The 18109-nt window shown below is 39.5% G+C and overlaps 1 protein-coding gene and 1 non-coding gene across 3 annotated transcripts in view; one reads left to right on the forward strand and one right to left on the reverse strand.

The window, feature by feature from the left end:
* The first annotated feature begins 221 nt into the window (after positions 1–221).
* The window catches only part of LOC105005026 (chromosome unknown open reading frame, human C11orf88), a 34564-nt gene continuing 16676 nt past the window's right edge, over positions 222–18109 (forward strand). The window contains exons 1-3 of one of the 2 annotated variants that reach the window (XM_010862863.1): positions 222–476; positions 945–983; positions 1485–1555. In XM_010862863.1, coding sequence (XP_010861165.1) covers positions 251–476; positions 945–983; positions 1485–1555 — 336 coding nt within the window. In that variant the 5' untranslated portion in view covers positions 222–250. The remainder of the gene's footprint in view (positions 477–944; positions 984–1484; positions 1556–18109) is intronic. The other variant, XM_010862864.1, reaches the window with a different exon arrangement.
* Positions 16166–16236, reverse strand: TRNAE-CUC. The gene has a single exon. It is a non-coding gene; the product is annotated as a tRNA-Glu (tRNA).

An 18109-nucleotide genomic window follows, 5' to 3' on the forward strand; every position in this document is an offset into this window, starting at 1 on the left:
AGGACAAGACGCCCCAAAGTGGATGCTTTGACTCCTATTTGCACCCCAAGACTTGGACAGGTCCCAAAGCCTGTGATCACTGCAAAAATGGGATTCAGGTGACCCACAAGCGCGCGCCAGACCCCATCATCTACCGAGCAAACCAAGGGCTTCCGGCCGTGGCGCTTGCCAACTTGGCGGGTTTCCGCGGTGAGGGCGGGGCGGGGCTGAGAGACCGGCAAAGGAGCTTGGAGAAGCGTCCTGAGTTGCCATGGAAACGAGGCCCAGCAGCAGTCTTAGCAGCCCAGAGGAGTCCTGTGAAGCTTTTCCCCAAGGATTGCTAGTGTTCACTGGCTCTTCGGATCGCGATGCCAACTTGGCCAAGCAGTTCTGGATCGGGGCATCAATGTACCCCCACAACGAATCTCAGCTGGTGCTGTCCAGAGGTAGCAGCCAGCGTCTGCCGGTGGCGCGGCCTTCCAGGAGCAGTGCACCGGGTGAGTAGCTCCTCTGTAACCCACCGGGAAGATACTAGAGCCCCGCCCAGGAGAAACTGCTGAACCTAGTTCTAAAGAACCTTTCATTCAAATATCTAAACCTCTATACAAATAATTTTAAAATCGTCTCTGCAATTTTTCCACCCCAAAATGATCGGTGGTATCTTTGTTATATCTAAAAGCACATCTGAAAATATCACCTGGGTTATGACATCTATTTGTCTAAACAGTGTAGAATAGTCTGGGCAAATGTTGGCTGAAAGAATATGAAAGACAGTCGTTTACAGTTGAGTTCAAACATGAAGCCCTAGAGAAGGTTGAAGGCAGAGTCAATATTAGGAAACAAGTTCCCTGACATGTAAGGCTTAAGATGGGGAAACTGCAATTTTTATAGGTATACAAAACTTAAATACCTTTAATGCTATGGGTTTTCCAGATATCTCTTTACTTCCCTTTTGTATTTTTTAGAGAAAACTTACTTCCAGCCTTTTTTCCTTGAGGAAAGCAGTAAGTACAAAGTTTTATGCCTTTCAACATCATGATTCCTAGATTCTTTAAAAAAAATCTAAGAATTTTTTTTTAAATTTTTAAAAATATAGATAATAAGTATAAGGATACAACTTCATACTTTGGCATAACTTTATGAAAGCATACCAGGACCCTGCCTCAGGGACCAATTCATTTATCCAGAGGAAAATGCCTAAATTCCTGTAACACTTTGAATAGGAACTGTAATATCTAATACTACAAGTTTGTTCTGTTTAGAGACATTTTCTTATCTCTGGACTCAGGCTACTCCTCTTCTAAAGAGATTAAAGCTTCCTTGCAAACAGAGCTAATTAATTCAGTCTCCAGTTATTTATGAATCTGGTTCATAAAGTTTCAAGACAGTACATATTTATGTTACCTTCCTACTCTATGTATTACCTTTTAACCTTTAATTTTTATCAACATTATTGTAAAATCATGATAAAATTATTTCAGATTGAATTTGACTGTTTTCTTTAGAGAGTAGAGATGTCACTGCTGAAACCCTAAAGATTCAGGAATCCGAGGAGAAAAAAAAGTATCTCCAAAAGGTAGGCCAATATTTCAGAAAATTATTTGATTTTCATTAAAATTTCATTATTATTTTCTGTGTGTGTTTTAGTTGCTCAGTCATGTCTGACTCTTTTTGACCCCATGGACTATAGCCTGCCAGGCTCCTCTGTTCATGGAGTTCTCCAGGCAAGAATACTGGAGTGTGTTGCCATGCCCTTCTCCATTATTTTCTAAATCATCCCAATATTCTTTTTTTTAATATACATATATAGAAATTTTCTGCTTCTGGTATATCAGCTTGGGCATTGAAGAATCTTTATTAGAACTTTAATTGAAGATTAAGAAATTCTTTTAAACTTGGGCAGTTCTCAGTCTCTGCAAAAGCCCAAGGATGTATAAGAACAATGCAATCAGAGGGAAGTGGGGAAAAATGGATTCACATACTTTCCATCCAATAAGGCCCTAAATCATATACAAAGTTGTAAGAAGAGAAATAGGGTAAGAACAGGAAAAAGTGAAGAGAATTGACTGTCTTGCTGTGCTGCGCTATGTCACTCAGTCCTATTTGACTCTTCGATGAACCGACTATCTTAATAGGTCAAAATTAAATGATCAGAGGAATGAGTCTGTCATCTCGAACCATTTTGATTAAAGGCCACAATTCAGCACATTGGTGTTGTCAAATCAACTGAACATGTCTCTTCTTGGCAACCTCCCTTGTTGCTTTTCTTGTTGTAGGCACAGACTTTAACTCAATAATTAGTACAGTGATTTATAGAAACATTTTGTGTGGTTAATGGGGAGATTCCATTCCTGTAACTGTTCCTGTACTATAAAAGCAAAGATAGAGGATTTGTCTGACCAATGTCTTTAATCACCGAATCTATTGGCAAACTCCAAAAGACTTATTGGGAATTCTACATAAATTACAGAACAATCATTTGAGTTTGCTGATCACATTAGTTCCCTTTGTGGACTCTTGGTGATGCCTCCAAACAAATTAAGTGATTAGAAATAGTCAGCATTTTCTTCTCTCCTGGGGATACTGTATACATATATTTATACTAGAACTTAATGAGGGGGAAGAGAACTTAATTTTCAGTGAGGCGAAAATCATTAAAATTCCACCTCTTCAGCATATTTTAATTTCATTTTTGGAAGAGATTAGAAGTAAAATATTAAAGGCAAACTATTTCCAATTTTTATCATTTTTTTGTCAAACAATTTAAGACAATTTGAGGAGTTACACGTGAATTTTCTGTTAACGGACTATTAGTAGTCTTAGAACTGATTTCCTTGCCTCAGGTTCTTCTATTATTTATTAATTAATACCCAGATATCTACTGAGAACCTGTCACGTGCCAAGTACTATCGTAGATGCCGGGAATATAAAGATGTATTCCCTGACTTCCAGGAATTTATAATCTGGTGTGGGAGAATACCAATTAAATAATGCATTATTATGATAGATTATGCACATAATACATTATTATGATAGAGATACACACGTAGAACTATAGGAATACATTGAAGGACATCAAAGTCAAGCTTAAGGATTCAAGAACTCTTCCCAAAGGAACTGCGTTTCAAAGAATGTATCGAGTTGACCAATCAAGTAATATCCTCCATGCTAAACTAGTTATCTTCCTAAAACCCAAGTCCTTTTATGCTGCTTTCTTACTGTATTCGTCTGCCAGGGTTGCCATAACAAAATACCACAGAACAGGTGGCTTAAATAACAGAATCTTATTTTCTCGCAGTTGTGGAGGCTGGAAGCCTGAGCTCAGGGTGCCTCCAGAGTTGGTTTCTGATGAGGCCTCATTCCCAGCTTCTGCAATAGATGGCCACTTTCTCAGTGCATTCTCACATGGTAGCAGGAGCTCTGGTGTCTCTTCATCATCTTATAAGGACATCAGTCCTGTTATATTAGAACCCCACCATTATGACCTCATTTAACTTGAACCACCTTCCTGAAAGATCTGTTTCCAAATAGAGTTACACTGAGAGTTAGGGCTTCAACACAGAAATTGCAGGAGTGGGGATGGGAATGATATATTTCAGTCTATATATCTGGTTTCATTTTTCTCCCTGGCTTTTCTGCAGCATGGAGACCAAACTCTCCAGCAAGGTATTCAAGTTCTTTCCCAGTCTGACCATAACCTGACTGTCTTCTACCACTCTCCTTCCTTCCCCTATTCAGCACCCCCTACCCCAAAAGCAGCGTCCTCTGTCCAGCTGGTGCTCAGCCACTAGGCTAGGGCACACTGTGTACCCTTTGCCATATGTGTTGCGATGGTAAATGGGTAAATGTTAATATATTTTTGCTAAACCTAAACACACACATTATCCTGTGATATCTGCCAAATTGTACATTAAGTCAAATGGGTTCTGCAAGGCAGTATAAACAAGACTCTATCTGTTGAGAGTAGAAGAGGCCTAACCAAGCAGCAAACCAGCAGGACAGAAAGAGAATATTAATGAAACTGCCTTGTGAGGATATAGGAGAGCTGAGTCAGCATGGTGCTAAAATTAAGAGAATCGTGTAATAATTGAATGCTCTTATAGATATCCTCTTTACCATCTGAGCCACTGGGGAGGCCAGTGGATGTGAACTTGGACAAAATCCAGGAGATGGTGAGGGACAGGGAGGCCTGGCATGCTACACTGCAGCATGGGGTCATGAGGAGTTGGACATGACTTGGCAACTGAACAACAGCAATAGATGTCCTCAGATACCATTGTGATATAGTACTCATAACACCCAATTTAGTGAGTGCATACCATGTCTATGTATACTAAGCTAAGCACTGTATATGCATCAACTCATACTCTCCTTAAAATAACCTGATGATGATTATTCCCACTTAATCAAACAAGGCTTAAATGATCTTCCAAAGTTCGCACAACTGGAAAGTGGCTGAGTCTATATTGAAAGCCTGTATCCTAATTCCAAAGCCCATGAGTCTCATTTTGTTGTACTGATTGATGGCCATGCTATTGTTCAAGTATGCTGCTGAAGATTCTAAAATTCAAAACTGTGGTATGAATACAAGTGTGAGAAACAGTGTTTCCAGCCCTGTGGAACGGTACACTCTCTTCAACCTGCAGTGCCCTTTTGTGTATCTTCCTAAAACGCAGTCCCGCGTTTACCTTCAAGTTTCAACTCAAATACAACTTCTCTCTGAAGCCTTCCCAGAGGTGACCTGGACACTACAGAATGAATAGCTCCCTTCTCTGTGCTCCCAGAGCAAGTCATGATCTGTGTTATAGCTGCATGTGGATATTTCTGTCTCTCCTGCTGGATTCCAGGCACCATAGTGTCGTGGACTTTGGAGACAAGCTGGGTTTGGACATCTGACTCTGCCACTTACTATCTCAATGACCTTGAGAAGCCTACTTAACCCCTGTAAGGCTCAGCTTCCTCAGACAGAGAAGCAGCAGTGATAAAAATATCCCCCTCATCCAGCTGGTATAAGACATGTAAAACACCTGGCCATCGTTTGCTCTCAACAAAGGCCAGTTCTCTTTTCCTCCATGAGGGCAGAAGTCATTTCCTATGTGCTTGACCCTGGTACTCATCTACCTATTGAAACTCAATAACTATTTGTTGATAGAATAAATAATTGCATAATTGAGTTAACGAATGAATGGACATATGCTCTATACAGTGATAATGTCATTTTGGTTAGCCTTTTGCACATGTATACACCTGACAAATTTTTCCAGGCTGACAGTTTTTGTAAGAATATTCTCCAAAGCTAGTCTATTTGCAAGTCTACTTTAGGATCAATTTAGCACATGCCCTCGCTTCTCAGTTTTGCTTTTACCTCATGGGTCTATATATGATGGGAGGAAATGTGACTCCTTGTAATTACTAAAACTTAGACTCTATTTTTGGATGACATTGTTTTTTTAGGATTGTAGTACTCTCTCTACATTGCCGCCACCACAATTCTAGAATTTTCAGCTTGATGGCGGAAAATAAATGGGTTCTATTTAACACTAGTTAAATAGAACATTTATAATGATCTATTTAATTTGCAGATCTTCTACATATTTTGAACATATACATTTGTAAGTAAATTCCTGGTATAATTTTCATTCTAAAATGGTAAAAAATATTCCCCATCAAGTCACTTAAAGTTTTTTTTTTCTTTCACAGTCTCCTTAAAATTAAGGAAAATCTAAAAATTTATCTCTCTCTCTCCTAAAAATACCTTTATAGCTTTTCTCCCCAACTGATATTGATTGATTTTTTTCAGTTGTTGAACTTTTAAAAAATTTTAATGTTATCCTCCATCTTGGAATATCTTCCAGATATACATTATAAATACTTTGGTTAGTAGAAAAAATGCTATTAATCACAAGTACTATTTCTGTGATGGATAGCCATGGCAGAAAATCAAGAACAATTTGAGTCCATCAAGATTAAATGGCTTACTCTGTCCATAAAGGAAACCTTATAGTTCTGTACTGGCCCATTATTCTTCCTTTGAGAGTTCTAAAGTAGTCTGAAAACATTATAATAAATGAATAGTCAGCTAATTCTTTGAAATCATAAAACTAATTTGCTTTTTAGTTTTGCCACCTTTAAGAAAGCTCTTTACCTGATTATCTCTTTATGAAAATGATTATAAATAATTCATTTTCTGGGAGGGGAAGTAAAGATCAGAGCAGTACTTTAAGGCATGTATATAGACAACATATTCATAAACATCCATCAGGAATCAGAGTTTAATGTGAGTAAATATAAACTAAAGGTTTTTAGAAGGAAAAGATCCCATCTGCGAATCAGCAATAAAGATATGCTCTTTATCAGGCTTCCCTGGTGGCTCAGACAGTAAAGAGTGTGCCTCCAATGCAGGAGACCTGGGTTCAATCCCTGGGTCAGGAAGATCCCCTGAAGAAAGAAATGGCAACCCTCTCCAGTATTCTCACCTGGAGAACTCCATGGACAAAGGAGCCTGGTGGGCTATAGTCCATAGGGTTGCAGAATCGGACATGACTGAGCAACTAACATTTTATCAGGAATGGGGTTTAAATCTGTTCAGTCTCACAACCTGTACAACCAATGCTAACTATGGGGTAAGTCTTCCTCAAAAGTCAATTTGCAGGCTTCTCTGGTGGCTCAGTGGTAAAGAATCTGCCTGCCAAGGCAGGAGACACAGGTTCAGTTCCTGATCCAGGAAAATCCCACACGTCATGGAGCAACTAAGCCTCTGCACCACAACTACTGAGTCTGTGTGCTAGAGCCTGGGAGCCACAAGTACTGAAGCCTGCGTACCCTAGAGCCTGTACAGCCACAGGAAAAGCCACTGCAGTGGAAAGCCCACCCAGCAGCAGAGACCCAGCACAGCCTAAAATAAATACATAAATTTTAATATTTTTTAAGAAAAAAGAAATTCCTATTTCTTAAACAAAAAAAGTCAGCTTGCTATATGACACTTCAGTGAACCAGAAGCAAATCATTCTATGATGAGATCATGCTTAGAAGAAGAATCTAAGAAATTTCACAAAGATGCGTTTTTAGATACCAAATCAGTGGAAACATTTAACATTATCCTCCATTATCTTATACTTTTAAGGGATGCTCAGAATCACTGTTAATCAGTTTTGTAGAGCCAAACCAAAGATGTAAGGAATTTCCTCAGTGTCATTGCCCAGGATGTCCAGTTAAAAGAAAATCCTTTTTGGTATCAAATTGCCCAGGAATGGCTACCCAGACAAATCAAAATTTTCTCAGTCTCAGTGTTACCTGGCTTTGTTTTAATTTTGCTTTCCTGCCCTTCAGTTCAGTTCAGTCACTCCATCGTGTCTGACTCTTTGCAACCCCATGAATTGTAGCACGCCAGGCCTCCCTGTCCATCACCAACTCCTGGAGTTCACTCAAACTCATGTGCATTGAGTTGGTGATGCCATCCAGCCATCTTATCCTCTGTCGTCCCCTTCTCCTCCTGCCCCCAATCCCTCCCAGCATCAGAGTCTTTTCCAATTAGTCAACTCTTCACATGAGGTGGCCAAAGTATTGGAGTTTCAGCCTCAGCATCAGTTCTTCCAATGAACACCCCAGACTAGTCTCCTTCAGGATGGACTGGTTGGATCTCCTTGCAGTCCAAAGAACTCTCAAGAGTCTTCTCCAACACCACAGTTCAAAAGCATCAATTCTTTGGCTCTCGGCTTTCTTCACAGTCCAACTCTCACATCCATACATGACCACTGGAAAAACCATAGCCTTGACTAGACAGACCTTTGTGCCCTTATGTAGTATTAAAATTCCTTTTCCTCCATTAGGAAGTGGTGGGTTTCTCCTTCACCAACAAGATACTTATATAAATTCTTGTTGTTGCAAATTTGTCAAAGGATTCAAGTGGAAGAATAATAAAAACAGACTGTGTATTCACTGTAGCAAGCAAATATTTTGGTAGCAAATGATAATTAAAAGATTGCATAAATATGAATTACTCTTTTATATCCTCTGTTGTACCACTTTGCCTTCAAACATTATTCAGTCTTGGGAAACATTTAAGGTTGACAGATAAGGTTTCCCTCTTAATCTTCTTTAGTAACATCTACAGTCCACCAAAGGCTTCCCAGGTGGTGCTAGTGGCAAAGAACCTGCCTGCCTGCCAATGCAGGAGACAGACACAGGTTTGATCCCTGAGTTGAGAAGATCCCCTGGAGGAGGGCATGGCAGTCCACTCCAGTATTCTTGCCTGGAGAATCCCATGGACGAGGAGCCTGGTGGGCTACAGTCCACAGAGTCACAAAGAATCAGACACAACTAAAGGGACTTAACACACTACACACACACACACACACACACACATACACACACACACACACGCAGTCCACCAAAAGATGCCTGGGGTGAGAAATGATATTTGAGATCAAATAGTTGATGAATTCATTACCCCAGAAAGACCTATCCCCAGAGTTGGATAGGGTCATGCCCCAAATGCATCTCATCTTTTTTTCCAAAGATCTGTATATCTTTTCTTCTGTATATATTCACTTTAAGAACAAAATAAAAGCATTTTAAGCCCTATAGTACAATTAGGCAAGGACCCATACTATTGCCTGGTAAAACATGATTAAATGAAACTATTGAACACAGAACAAAGCAAAGAAGGTCATGTATTTTTAAAAATTAAGTCAGAACTATTTGATTCCAGCTACATGAAGCCTTATTGTTCAAATTAGTAAACACCTTATAAGCAGTGAAAGTGAAGTCACTCAGTCGTGTCCGACTCTGCAACCCTGTGGACTGTAGCCTACCATGCTGCTCTGTCCATTGCATTTTGCAGGCAAGAGTACTGGAGTGGGTTGCCATTTCCTTCTCCAGAGGATCTTTCCGACCCAGGGATAGAACCCGGGTCTCCCGCATTATAGGCAGACGCTTTACCATCTGAGCCACCAGTAGGGTTAATCAAATAGAATTTTTTGAAGAACTGGGTAATTCTGTGGATCGGGTCACTCAGAAAATAATCACAACATACCTGAAATCAAAACCATAGTCTACCTTTTCCCTTTGCCTCTGCCAAAGGCAAGATAAAAAGAGCTGTAGGTAAAATATGTTGGAGCCAGATAAGAAAGTTTAAATTTTTCTGTATCTATATTTACTTCCTCATTTTATCATTTTCTGTGCTAAGGTGTTTTAGTCCCAGGAGGTATGGTCACGCATACTCTCAGAGCCTGATACAGCCGTTTGCCTATTTGGCTTCTGAGATTTTGTAGCTTCCCAAGCCACTGTGTTGGTGATGTAGTCAATCCTTCTTATTCACGATTCCATATTTGCAAATTCACTTACTATGCAACAGTTTATTTGTAACCCCAAAATCAATACTAGTAGCATCTTTATGGCCATTGGAGGTAATTCACAAAGCAGTGAAAATTTTGAGTTGCCCAACACACATGTTTCTAGCTGAAGCTAAACAAGACAATGTTCTGCCTTCTTGTTTCATCTCATACTGTAAATAGGTGTCCTTTTTGCAGTTTATTAAGTGCCATGTTTTTCACTTTTTTAAATGATTTCACTGATTTAAATAGCCTCCAAATGCTGAAGGACTGCGTTGTGTTCCTAAGTGCAAGAAGGTTGTGACGTGCCTTACAGAAAAAATACATGCTTTAGATAAGCTTGAATCAGATATGAGTTACAAGTGCTATTAGCTATGAGTTCAATGTTGGTGAATCAACAAGCTATTTTAAATAAGGTGTCTGTAAAGAGAAACACATAAAACAAAGTGGTATATTGATGAAATGTGGTGAAACATTTCACATTGCTGAAATGTTGAGATCAAAGGCAGGCAGGAGCCTAGAAGACATGGTCACCTCTGTGCTGAGTCGACAGTTTCTTCTGCTTGGAAATTCCTTTCTCCGATTTCTCCCTTTAGCCAATGCCTACTTGTATTTAAAAACACTTCAAAAATAATCACAAGCAAGTCTTTCCTTACACTCGCTATTCCCCAAGTTGATACAAATGCCCTTTCCTTTGTGCTTCCCTCAACCCTGTACATTCCCTGGTCATAGTTCCTGACACATAGTAGTATGGTGGGGTTGAGCTGTTTCTCCTGCGGGCTCTAAATTCCTTAAGGAAAAAGATCATGACTTCCTTGACTTTATAACCACAGGAACTGACAAATATAAGAACATCTCCTAACCTACCAAATAAATGCTTATGAGTGAACAAATAGATTATTTAACTTGTCTGAACCAGACACATGCATGATAGCCCAGTTCCTTGAGCTAGATAGCTTATGAGGTATTCATTTCATCAGAGGATGGCCCAAAATAGAATTGACCAAGACTCAGAGCCTCACAGGCTCAGAAATACTAAATAAACATGTAGGCAGTTGCAAAAAAGGATGTCCAAGCAATAGACAAGAGTGGAAATACAGTCTGTAAGCCACAGAATAAAGTCACAGTCAATGAGCATTACCTGTTCTCTGAAGGAACTGACACGAGGAAAAGGCAGTAGATAAACATTTAAGGTCCTGGTGCCAACAGCATGTAAGAGAAACCTTGATATGGGAATTAGAATGGAGCATCAAGACTAGAAAATAAGTCAAGGCCACTGTCCCCAACTGTCTGAGGGCAAAGATACAAGACAAAAACATGGGACACGACAATATATACTAGAACTTTGATACAGAGATAGACTTGGCTATAAAAATAGAAAGCAAATTCCTAGAAGCATGTATCTTTCACCCAAACTCCCATCACATTTCTAAACGTTTGTGTCATTCCCTACTGCCGTACCCAGATAGCTACTTTAGAGCCATCGCTGTATGAGACAAACAAATTCACCTAACTATAGTAATTCTTTCTTACAAAACCAAAAAAATATTGTTCAAAAGTCAGTTTACCAACAGTTGATTTTATTGTTGAGATAAAAATCTGTTAAATAACTTTTTAAGAAAGGCAGTGGCATATTTTCATTATAGCACTAATTCAGTAATTTATTTCAAAAAACTTACAATTTATCTAAACTTTGAAACTCGTATTATAAAGGATAAATTTTTAGAACAATGAATAAGTAAAAACATAAAGAAAAAAGAACATATAAAATACATTTAAAAGGTAATAGGAAACAGTAGGGAATTCCCTGGCAGCCCCGGTAGTTAGGACTTTACATTTTCATTGCTGTGGCCCAGTTGAAGAACTGAGATGCTGCAAGCCACATGGTACTGCCAAAAGAAAAAAAAAGAAAAAAAACACTGTTGGCTATAAGTGTTCCAAACATATGATGTAGTTGTTGGTGTAGCTATAGACATTAGTCTTTATGTGTGAAGTTGAATTGGACATTATATGCATCTCGATTCATACATTAATACAGGTGAGGGCCATCCAGTGAAATGTGGGGTCATGCGGCCAAGCTGAAATTTACAGAATGTTTGCCAAAAGCAGCTGAAAACTTTGTACCCTTATAAAAAGATGTCGGCAAGGTAAGGGTCAAAACTTAAGAGGCAGTGTACAGCTCAGGCTTGAAAGGTCAGACAAAGCTATCAATAGGAGGATGAGTTCCAGAGTCAAAAGGTAGGAGAATCCAATTTGGAAAAGATAGGAGAATGCAATTTGGAAAAAATTGCACAAGATTCATTTGACAAATATTTGTTGAGAAACTATGTTAGTCTGGCATTGTGCTAGACACAGGAGTACAATGATGAACACCAACAAAAAAACAAGCATGAAAGTTACAAACTCTGCCCTTTTCTGAAACTTATCATCTAATCAACGAGAGAAATACTTATGAAAGAATTACATGTGATGTTAGGAGAACATCTAATCAGGCAGTATTGATCCAATCAATGGAGTCAGGGAGAATTTCTACAAAGATTCAGCTGAGATTTGAAGGAAGAATGGGCTTTAATTAGGCCAGAGATGGGGTGGAGGGAACATTAAGGGAACATTCTGGACAGCAGAAACAACTTAGTGCCTGTCTGAAGCTGAATGGCCAGTGTGGTGATGGAAAACTTAGGCCACAGTACTTAAACAATAAGAAGCCATTGTAGGGCTTTAATTTGGGGGAGGATAATAACAGATTTATTTGAAAAAATTTAGGAGAATAGGTTGAAAGTGGCCAGAAGTAAGGAAACCAGAGTGAAGGCTAGTGCAATCATTCAGTTGGGAGGTTATGATAGCTTGGATTAGGAAAAAGTAGATTAATTTAAGAGATATACTTAGGAAGAAAAATAATTAGGACTTGAATTGTATATTGAATATGGACAGTGAGGCATAGCAAGGTATAAAAGATAGTATCATGGTATCCTGGCTTGCAGAACATGATAGATGGTGCCATTCAATGAAACAAGGAACATTAAATAAAGATCAGGTTGTTGGGGTTTTGCAGGGATGGGGAAAGGGTTGTGGTTTAGTCGTTAAGTCATGTCTGACTCTTTGTGACCCCATGGACTGCAGCACACCAGGCTTCCCTGTCCTTCACTATCTCCAGGAGTTTGCTCAAATTCTTGTTCTTTGAGTCAGTGATGCTATGTAACCATCTCATCCTCTGCCACCCTCTTCTTTTGCTTTCAATCTTTCTCAGCAACAGGGTCTTTTCCAATGAGTTGGCGGTTCACATCAGGTAGCCAAAGTATTGGAGCTTCAGCTTTAGCATCAATCCTTCCAATGAATATTCAGGATTAATTTCCTGTAGGATTGACTGTTTGATCTCCTTGCAGACCAAGGTACTCTCAAGAGTCTTCTCCAGCTCCACAGTTTGAAAGCATCAGTTCTTTGGCACTCAGCTTCTTTATGGTCCAAATCACGCATCTATTCATGACTACTGGAGAAACCATTTCTTTGACTATACAGACCTTAGTTGGCAAAGTGATGTCTCTGTCTTTTAATATGTTATCTATATTTGTCATAGCTTTCCTTCCAGGGAGCAAATGACTTTTAATTTCATGTCTGTAGTCACTGTCCACAGTGATTTTGGAGCCCAAGATAATAAATTCTATCACTGTTTCTACTTTTCCCCCTTCTATTTACCATGAAGTGATAGGACCAGATGCCATGATCTTAGTTTTCAAATGTTGAGTTTTAAGCCAGTGTTTTCACTTTTCCTCTTTCACTCTCATCAAGAGGTTCTTTAGTTCCTCTTCACTTTCTGCCCTTACAGTGGTATCATCTGCATATCTGAGGTTGTTAATATTTCCCCTGGCAATCTGGATTCCAGCTTGTGATTCATCCAGCCCAGCATTTCTCATGATGTACTCTGCATAGAAGTTAAATAAGCAGGGTAACAATATGCAGCCTTGATGTACTCCTTTCCTAATTTTTAACCAGTCCATTGTTCCATGCCTGATTCTGACTATTACTTCTTGACCTGCATACACATTTCTCAAGAGACAGATAAGGTGGCTTGGTATTCCCATCACTTTAAGTAAAGTTAAAAAATAAAATAAAATTAAAAAAAAAAAAAAAAAGAATTTTCCACAGCTTGTGATCCACATAGTCAAAGACTTTAGCATGGACAGTGAAGCAGAAGTAGATGTTTTTCTGGAATTCTCCTGCTTTTTCTATGCATCAGCTAATGTTGGGCATTTGATCTCTAGTTACTCTGGCACTTCTAAACTAGCTTATACATCTGAAAGTTCTTGGTTCACTTACGACCGAAACTTAGTTTGAAGGATTTTAAGCATAACCTTGCTAGCATGTGAAATGACAGCAATTGTATAGTAGTTGGAACCTTCTTTGGCATCGCCCTTCTTTGGGATTGGAATGAAAACTGACCTTTTCCAGTCCTGTGGCCAAGCTGAGTTTTCCAAATTTGGTGGCATATTGAGTGCAGCTCTCTAACACCACCATCTTTTAGGATTTGAAACAGTTCAACTGGAATTTTGTTACTTCCACTAGGTTTGTTTGTAGTAATGCTTCCTAAGGCCCACTTAACCTCATACTCCAGAATGTCTGGCTCTAGGTCCATGACCATACCATCATCATTATCCAGGTCATTAAGACCGTATTTGTATAGTTCTTCTCTGTGTCCTTGCCACCTCTTCGTATCTCTTGTTTCTGTTAGGTTATCATCATTTCTATCCCTTATCGTGCCCATCCTTACATGAAATGTTCCGTTGATACCTCCAGTTTTCTTGAAGACATCGTTAGTCTTTCCCACTCTATTGTTTTCTTCTATTTCTTTGCATCGTTTATTTAAGAAGGCCTTCTTATCTCTCCTTGCCATTCTCTGGAACCCTGTACTCAGTTGGGTATATCTTTCCTTTTCTCCTCTGCCTTTCACTTCTCTTTTTTTCTCAGCTATTGTAAAGCCTCCTCAGGAAACTACTTTGCCTTCTTGCATTTCTCTTTCTTCAGGATGGTTCTGGTCACCACATCCTGTACAGTGTTATGAACTTCTGCCCATAGTTCTTCAGACACTGTCTACCAGATCTAATCCCTTGAATCTATTCATCACCTCCACTGTATAATCAAAAGGGATTTTATTTAGGTCATATCTAGTGGCCTAGTGGTTTTCCCTATTTTCTTCTATTTAAGCCTGAATTTTGCAAGAAAGAGCTCATGATCTGAGCCACAGTCAGCTCCTGGTCTTGTTTTTGCTGACTGTACAGAGCTTCTCCATCTTCAGCTGCAAAGAATATAATCAATCTGATTCAGTATTGACCATCTGGTGATGTCCATGTATAGAGTTGTCTCTTGTATTGTTGGAAGAGGGTGTTTGCTATAAATGTGTTTTCTTGTCAAAACTCTGGTAGCCTTAGCTCTGCTTTATTTTGCACTCCAAAGACAAACTTGCCTGTTCCTCCAGGTATCTCTTGACTTCCTACTTTTGCATTCCAATCCCCAATGATGAAAAGGACGTCTCTTTTTGGTGTTAGTTCTAGAAGATCTTCTAGGTCTTCATAAAATCATTCAGCTTCTTCAGCATCAGTTATTGGGGTATAGACTTGGATTGCAGTGATGTTGAATGGTTTGCCTTGGAAAAGAACCAAAATCATTTTGTCATTTTTGAGATTACGTCCAAATACTGCATTTCAGACTCTTCTGTTGACTATGAGAGCTACTCTATTTCTTCTAAGGGATTCTTACCCACAGTAGTAGATATAATGGTCACCTGAATTAAATTCACCCATTCTCATTCGCATTTGAGTTCACTGGTTCCTAAAATGTTGATGTTCACACTTGCCATCTCCTCCTTGACCACATCCAGTTTACCTTGCTTCACAGACCTAACATTCCAGGTTCCTATGCAATATTGTTCTTTACAGCACTGAGCTTTACTTTCACCACCAGCCACATCCACAACTGAGTGTCATTTCCCGTTTGGACTTATCCTCTTCATTCTTTCTGGAGCTGTTACTAATTGCCCTCTGTTCTTCTCTAGTAGCACATGGGACGCCTTCTGACCTGGGGGCTCATCTTCTGGTGTCATATCTTTTTGCCTTTTCATACTGTTCATGGGGTTCTGGAGGCAAAAGTACTGGAGCAGTTTGCCATTCCCCCTTCCAGTGGACCACATTTTGTCAGAACTCTCCACCATGACCTGTCAGTCTTGGGTGGCCCTTCACAGCATGGCTCAAAGCTTCACTGAGTTACGAAAGTCCATTCAGTTTAGACTTATGGAGTTTGAGGTGCCTTTGAGATAAGCAATGATAAGTCTATCTGAGTGTCAAATAGGCCTGTAAATATGTGAGCTACAGAAGTATGGGCCAGAGATGAGATAGAATCATCTAGATGGGGAATCCCCCACCTGCTCCTTGTTAGAATATAGTGGACAGGACAGACATACCTGAATGATGAGGTCAGTCCCATTCATCCATTCATCGTATCTGTATAACCAGCAACATGATAAAAACCTTGAAGATTCAGTAGTTATTTGTTTGCTAAGGATGAGTCTTGGTGATTATTGTGGACCCAGTCAGCAATAATATATAATTCAATCACATATAGAAGTATCTTTAAAATTGTTGTTGCTGTTTAGTTGTTAATTCGTGCTCTACTCTTTGCAACCCCAATAACTGTAGCCCGCCAGGTTCCTCTGTTCATGGGATTTCCCAGGCAAGAATATTGGAATGGGTTGCCATTTCCTTCTCCAGGGGATCTTCCCAACCCAGGGATCAAACCAGAGCCTCCTGCATTGGCAGGCGGATTCTTTACTGATGAGCAACCGGGGAAGCCCGTAGAAGAGAGGTTTCCCTGACCAGGAATCGAGCCTGGGCTGCAGTGGTGAGAGCACTGAATCCTACCACTAGACCACCAAGGAACGTCAGGTTGTCGTTAATATATCTATACTTTACTGCATTTTAAGGGCTTCCCTGATAGCTCAATTGGTAAAGAATCTGCCTGCGATGCAGGAGACCCTGGTTCAATTCCCGGATCAGGGATTTGCTGGAGGAGGGATAGGCTGCCCACTCCAGTATTCTTGGGCTTCCCTTATGGCTCAGCTGGTAAAGAATCCTCCTGCAATGCGAAGTTTGATCCCTAGGTTGGGAAGATCACCTGGAGAAGGGAAAGGCTACCCACTCCAGTATTCTGGCCTAGAGAATTCCATGGACTGTATAGTCCATTGGGTCGCAAGGAGTCAGACAGGACTGAGCCACTTTCACTTATTGAATTTAAAAATGTAATATTCATTTTATGATCATAGTTTCCTCAACATTAAGATTCAAGTCTCACTTATTGCTTTTTAAAAAAAAATAAGTGCCTTTTAAAGCAATATTAAAGCAGTTTTTCACTTTGCTGTACACGTGAAACTAACATTACAAATCAACTATACTCCAATAAAAATCTTTTAAAATAGAAATAAAAAATAAAATAAGCTGGGGAAATTTTTAAAAAATAAAGCAGTTTTAAAAATCATTTATGCTTATTTTTTCCTGCATTTGTTTCATGTGACACTTAAAACAAGAGCTATGCTCTTCAGGTAATTACTATTGGTTTTCCATTAAAATATATATAACAAAATTAAGAAAAAATATGTAACAGAACCAAGAAAATACACATTTTCCTTCTTTAAAACAGATAAATTCATATTTTACCAAAATCTACATTTAAGAAAAATTGTGTTGACTCCTTTTTATGTAATGACTGATATGTTTTTCTCATTTTAGCAAGCCATTATTTTTCAAATGAAAATTATATATGCCAGAGCTGGGAATTGAGCCAGGATCAGGCAATTTCCAGGAGGTATGAAAAGGTGCTTAGACACGCATTTTTTTCCTACAAGTCAGCATTCTTCCTCCCTCCAATTAATAATCGTCTAGCACCTTCCATCCACTCCCATAGATGACTGCCTTTAGGTCTACCTTCTAAATATCAGATTAAAGCTGGAGAAAGCCTTTTCACTGATTATTCAGGCTATCTTTTAAGGTGCATGGTAGACAATTTAAGGTCCAACATTTCTGTATCTTATTATAGTAGATGTAAATTTACTGTATGAAATTTGGAGAATCTACATAGCAGGTTTCACTTAATAGACATAAGGGATGGTAGTAAATTAATAGTTGAAGCATTTTATTATCAAAATTAAGAGGCACATACTGCCTTTTGGAATCAAGCCCAAGTGTGACACATCAGTTCAGTTCAGTTCAGTTCAGTCGCTCAGTCGTGTCCGACTCTTTGTGACCCCATGAATCGCAGCACGCCAGGCCTCCCTGTCCATCACCAACTCCCAGAGTTCACCCAGACTCATGTCCATTGAGTCAGTGATGCCATCCAGCCATCTCATCCTCTGTCATCCCCTTCTCATCTTGCCCCCAATCCCTCCCAGCATTAGAGTCTTTTCCAATGAGTCAACTCTTCCCATGAGGTGGCCAAAGTACTGGAGTTTCAGCTTTAGCATCATTCCTTCCAAAGAAATCCCAGGGCTGATCTCCTTCAGAGTGGACTGGTTGGAACTCCTTGCAGTCCAAGGGACTCTCAAGAGTCTTCTCCAACACCACAGTTCAAAAGCATCAATTCTTCGGCGCTCAGCCTTCTTCACAGTCCAACTCTCACATCCATACATGACTACTGGAAAAACCATAGCCTTGACTAGATGAACCTTTGTTGGCAAAGTAATGCCTCTGCTTTTGAATATGCTATCTAGGTTGGTCATAACTTTCCTTCCAAGGAGTAAGCGTCTTTTAATTTCATGG

The sequence above is a fragment of the Bison bison genome, unplaced genomic scaffold, assembly GCF_000754665.1.
Source record: "Bison bison bison isolate TAMUID 2011002044 unplaced genomic scaffold, Bison_UMD1.0 scf7180017864485, whole genome shotgun sequence".
Taxonomy (NCBI): domain Eukaryota; kingdom Metazoa; phylum Chordata; class Mammalia; order Artiodactyla; family Bovidae; genus Bison; species Bison bison.